The 5144-nt window shown below is 38.0% G+C and overlaps 1 protein-coding gene across 1 annotated transcript; it reads right to left on the bottom strand.

Moving 5' to 3' along the window:
- LOC133874506 (protein SIEVE ELEMENT OCCLUSION B-like) lies at window positions 1-4599 on the bottom strand. The gene is made up of 8 exons (XM_062312345.1): window positions 4336-4599; window positions 4038-4130; window positions 3452-3897; window positions 2590-2684; window positions 2327-2460; window positions 1650-2117; window positions 1036-1494; window positions 1-881 (listed from the first exon to the last, which is right to left on the bottom strand). Exons 1-8 carry the CDS (start codon window positions 4537-4539, stop codon window positions 285-287), a joined length of 2496 nt encoding a protein of 831 aa, XP_062168329.1. The 5' UTR covers window positions 4540-4599; the 3' UTR covers window positions 1-284.
- Window positions 4600-5144: the final 545 nt, after the last annotated feature.

The raw sequence follows: 5144 nt of genomic DNA on the forward strand, positions 1-5144 counted from the left end.
TAAAAACCAAAAGGATACCACTGGTAGTTCAATTCAACATCCGTACTAAGCAAATACACAAACATTTCCTTTCATGAACCAAAAGAAAGGAAAACCAAAAGCAAAGAACCGCAAATCTCCCATTTTCTAGTGGCATCATCAGAAAACATCATACAAAAACATAAATATTAAGGGTCACAACACAAGTTCACAACTCATATTAGTAGTAGCATACGGTCACAAACTTCCACGTGGACCACATTATTTATTTAATTAGTAATACTAGTCCGAAGAAAAGTGGCCGCTTAATGCACTCCGTTGGCAGCACCATCAATGTGGCAGCACTTGAAACTGATATACGTCTCCATGATGCGGGGGCAATCGGGGCATTTCATGTTCTCCGGAATTCTTCCAGTGGTATTTGGGATGTCAATGCGGCAGCAGATGTGAGCAGTGTGTAGAACCCTGTTGTGGTACTCTTTGAATGTGAATTCAAAGCCCTTCTCTTGCACAAACTTCTTCCATTTGTCAAACTCCTCCACCACCTTCAAAATAGTTGTTCCGTGGCCACTGAGCACCACGTTCGATCCTTTGCTGAGCAAAGCCCATCCGCTCTCATTCTTGTAGGAAAGCAATTTTTGAATTTCTAGCGTTACAGAGTCAGCGTCGGTCTTCCTATGAGTCTTGGAAATGAACAAGCTTTCAATGCCGGTCCAAAATCTCCCGAGGATGCCGAGATTGTCCTCTCCTTTGCTGCCCTTTCCAACGCTCACCAACTCAATGGAAATCCTTGCTTCCTTTATCGTTGCATCATTGGCAAGGGCTGTTGCTTTATTGGTAAATTGTTGGATCCACTCTTTGTCCTTGCCCCCGTAGAAAAAGATGTACTTTTGCTCTTTGATCTGATTCAATAACAAATTTCAAACCTCAATAACATATATATATATATATATATATATATATATATATATATATATATATATATATATATATATATATATATATATATATATATTGGCAAAATGTGCTAGAAATAGACTTGTGAAGTGAATTTACCCAGTTGTCAATATTTGGGTGAACGTTGGTAGCTATGGAGCCAATCCAATCCTTTCCATTGGACAAAGTTTCTTCCATTGCAGTGGTGAAGGGGAAGGCCTTGATTCCCCATACTCTGATCATGTGGATTGCATTCTCATGTTCCACCTTTCCTTGCGGGTTCAACACCACAACGGAGGGCTTGCCCTTGAAGTGCCAATTCTCCTTCACGAATCGGATGCCTGCTATTGGTGAAAAGCACTGCACCACGTACCATGGCATCTTCGACCGTAGGAACTCAAACTTCTTTCGCAGGTCATCGGTCCATTGGTCCACAATTGGGATCCATACAATCTTGTACTGATCATCCTTCCTTATTGAATCATAAATTGGCCTCAGGATTGAAATGTCTTCATCGGTTACGTCTAGGCCCGAAATGAACAGTAACACGTCCTTCCTCTTCAGCACATCAATGTCAACCTGTTTGTGTCATATTACACATTGTTCAGGCAAGGTATCAATACGTAGTAAGATGAGTAGTAAGATTCCTAGCCATGAAAGGACCAAAATATATATAGAATAATGTGGAATTATGGGACTTGAGTTTTTAGGAAAGGCCTGGGGGAAAAGTAAACCTGTGAAGGTGTATTGGAGATGTTTGCATGACTAACGTTGTGAGCATGCGAATGCCATGCCTCTGGAAACGACTCATCAGCCTGTGTTCCCATCCAAACCGCAAGCATCACCTCCCCATGTATCTTGTTTCCCTTCTTGTCCACCAATTTGTACCACTGAGGTGCCAGAGGACCATCCGGCGACACCCGGAGAGGAACTTTCGTGAGATCGAAAGTAACCCTCCCAACGAAATCATCTTTTGTAATTATATCCTTATCCATCAGAGTCACTTCCAGCAAATTCGCTTGAATCCTCTCTCTAGAAAACGCAAAAACTTGCTTCCACTCTGGGTGTTGGTTTTTCACCAAGTGTTTCGTAGTGCCTTTGTAGTTCCCAACCTTCACTTCCACGTATGGATCAAGGCTTCCGTTGAAGTCCATTGCAGGAAGATCTCTGGCCCTCACCACATTTACATACACGAAGTGCATCTGCTCCACAAGATCATATGAACTGGATGTCTTGTAATTCCCAATATAATCTCCCATAATTTCCATTAACTTTTTCAGTTAAAAAAAAAAAAAAAGTGTTCCAATGATTTTCACAATTCTTTCTTAGAAGTTTTACTTAAAGTGTTGTATTAATATAATTAAGGGTACTAATTTACAAACAATATCTAATCAAATTAAACCATACACACCGGTTTTTTGGGAGAACCATCAATCAAGCTGGGCTGCACGTTGTCCTTGGAATAAATCAATCCCTTAATTATCTCCATGATCTCCGTAGGGGTACGAAAAAGCTTCGTGAGCTTCCAGTAAGCCTCTGTCTCCTCTGCAGTAAACCAATATTTCATCTCACCATTAGAGTAATCCAGTTTATCTTAATTAAGGCAATGAACTAATTGAATCTGCAAATTAACTTGCATCATGATTTCAAATTAATGGGCAAAATGAAACTGACCTACTTGTTGCCTGCAAATTGTAATCTGCCTCTTGAGTTTGGTGAGGATGACGTTGAGTTTCTGAGAAAACTGGGAGAGTTCCTGCTTCTTGTCACTGAAAAATCGTGCCAAGTCCAAGTAGTGGCCAACCATGGTCAATTTTAACGCTAGTGAGATGGTGAATGAATTATTTCCTTATTTTTATACTACCACGAATTAACAATAACAAGAAGTACGATAAACCTACTTAATTTCTGAATTAAATAACTACCATCATGTTAGAAAACCCAATTAAGATTGTGATATATTAAGAGCAGTTTGAGATTGCATTAGAAAAAACTTAAAAAAACTTTTAATACATGAATTTAAAATTAACAATTTTTTACACAAACCTGACACAGTATTAGGGTTAAAGTTTAACATTGGCAGGTCCCGTTTATGAAATTATAAATATATTTTTTAATAAAATAAATACAAATTGAAACAGGCCAAACATGTTAAGCAAGTCGTGTTTGTGTCAAACGTCCGGAGATGGATTTGATATGTTTTGTCTAAACAAGTCAAATAAGTCGTGTCTACTTACTCAAAGGTCGTATTTCGATTGAATCTTAACAGGTTGATGGATTGACCAGAACTCAACCAACCAACCCAAATTGCAAGTCATAAAAATATATCTATTTCATAAAAATAAAAAAAATAAAAATTTATTTTTTCAACTTTTTCCACTAGCTCTTGAATGCGTTTTCAGAAAAGTTTAAAAATAAGACCTTTTTTTTTTCTTTTTTTTTTTCTTTTTTTTTTTTTTTCTTTCTTTCTTTCTAAAAATACTCGTCTAGTTTTTGTTTCTCAACGTAGTAAAAAAAGAAAGAAGAAAGAACTTACTCGTCGCTTGTGAGGCAACAGAGCTGAGTGGTGCTCGCAACAACAGTCACAATAGCCCAGAAAACATCAACTGGGATATGGTCCATGCCGGTTGACAGTGCTGGGACATCCTTCGTGTCATAATTCGACAGCTTCTCCAGCTCAAAGATGCATTCAATCACTTCTAGAGTGGATTTGATGACAGTGTTAAGTTCAATGAGTGCCTGCCTGTGTTTCTGCAGGGTTGGGCGTTTTAAGAGGACGGATACCCTCCTCAGGGTTCCCACAGATTTGGCGAGTTGGTCCGTTGACTGGCTTTGGGCAAGCAACCAGAACTCGCCATAGTCCAAAGCAAAAGCCGCAAGAGTCAGCACTGCCTTTGTATCCCACGAGTAGTTCGATAGCTTGTTAAGTATCGACAGTGTTGTTTTGTAAGCAGTTTCTTCTCCCGGAGCCTTGCATTGCATCTGATATTACATATTTTATTTTTTTAATATTATTGACATTTTTTATAATATTAATTAAATAGAACCAAAAGGTGCTAGCTTTAATTTTCGGGAAAGGAAAAAAGAAAAGAAAAAGAAAAATGATCATGCTTTATTATTACCTCACAGGAAATGCTCTTCAGCGTACACAAGGGTGGGCTAAAACCTGCTTTGGGGGTCTTCTCCTCCAAGTGTTCCACTGTTGCTGGGGTACCCTGCAGGGAGTCACGTGCGAGTAATTAGCAGACTAAAAATGAGTCCATTTCATGATCTACATGTCCTAATCTTGAATAAATGTGCAAAAAGCTGTTTTAGTCTTTATAACTTTTCCAATTAACTAGATTAAATTCTGCTTTCGTTATGGACCAAAAATAACAAGTACTTTCTATCTTCAAAAGATCAAGAAATGTGTTACCATACCAGCACAACACTATCAACGATCTGGGTGGCACGCTTAAGGATGTTCTCGACGACGATGAAAAGAGATTCAACATCAAACTTTTCATCATTGTGGATGTGGGTAGCATATATTTGATTCATGATCTCGAGGTCCGACGAGGCGAACAAGCTCAGGTCACCCTTCTTGGGTTGCTGTGAAGAAGCCAACACCACATTGCTAGCCATGTTTGTGTTACACACACACAAAGAAAAAGAGAAGGGTTTGAAGCTCTTTGGGTTTATGTTGTGGTGCAACCTGCTGGGGTTGTCCTCTTTATATAGCCACAAGAGCGGTAAATGGTAGATTGGTAATAAGGATGAGAAGCCAAGACTCGGGTAAAGTACGTACTCTTTCCTGTCCACATTCACCACTCTCTGTACGTACGTATGTGTACATTATACGCGTGGTCCATCTAGTTAGGTTACAAGATATCTTTGTGGATAAGTTTGGATAACGATTTTAACCACGTGTTATCTAACCCTTACCCTTTTTTGTTTTTTACTTTTCTGTTTTTTTTTTTTGGGCAGAGCTTTTTCAGAAGTGTTCGGATAATGGAACCCTTTGATTCAAGATTTCAAGTCACGCAATGACAGTATATTCTATTGACAGTATATTCTGTAAATTTTATACTCTTTTTTAAATTGAAAAAATATTTTTTTAAAAAAATCTATTAATTAAATCAGATTTTATTATTATTTTTTAAATTAAAGAAATGTTAAGAAAACTAAAAGTCATTGGTACCCTATATGTGGGGAAATAAAAATAGTTCTATTAACATTATTTTAATACA

This window comes from Alnus glutinosa, chromosome 1 (assembly GCF_958979055.1).
Source record: "Alnus glutinosa chromosome 1, dhAlnGlut1.1, whole genome shotgun sequence".
Classification (NCBI taxonomy): Eukaryota; Viridiplantae; Streptophyta; class Magnoliopsida; order Fagales; family Betulaceae; genus Alnus; species Alnus glutinosa.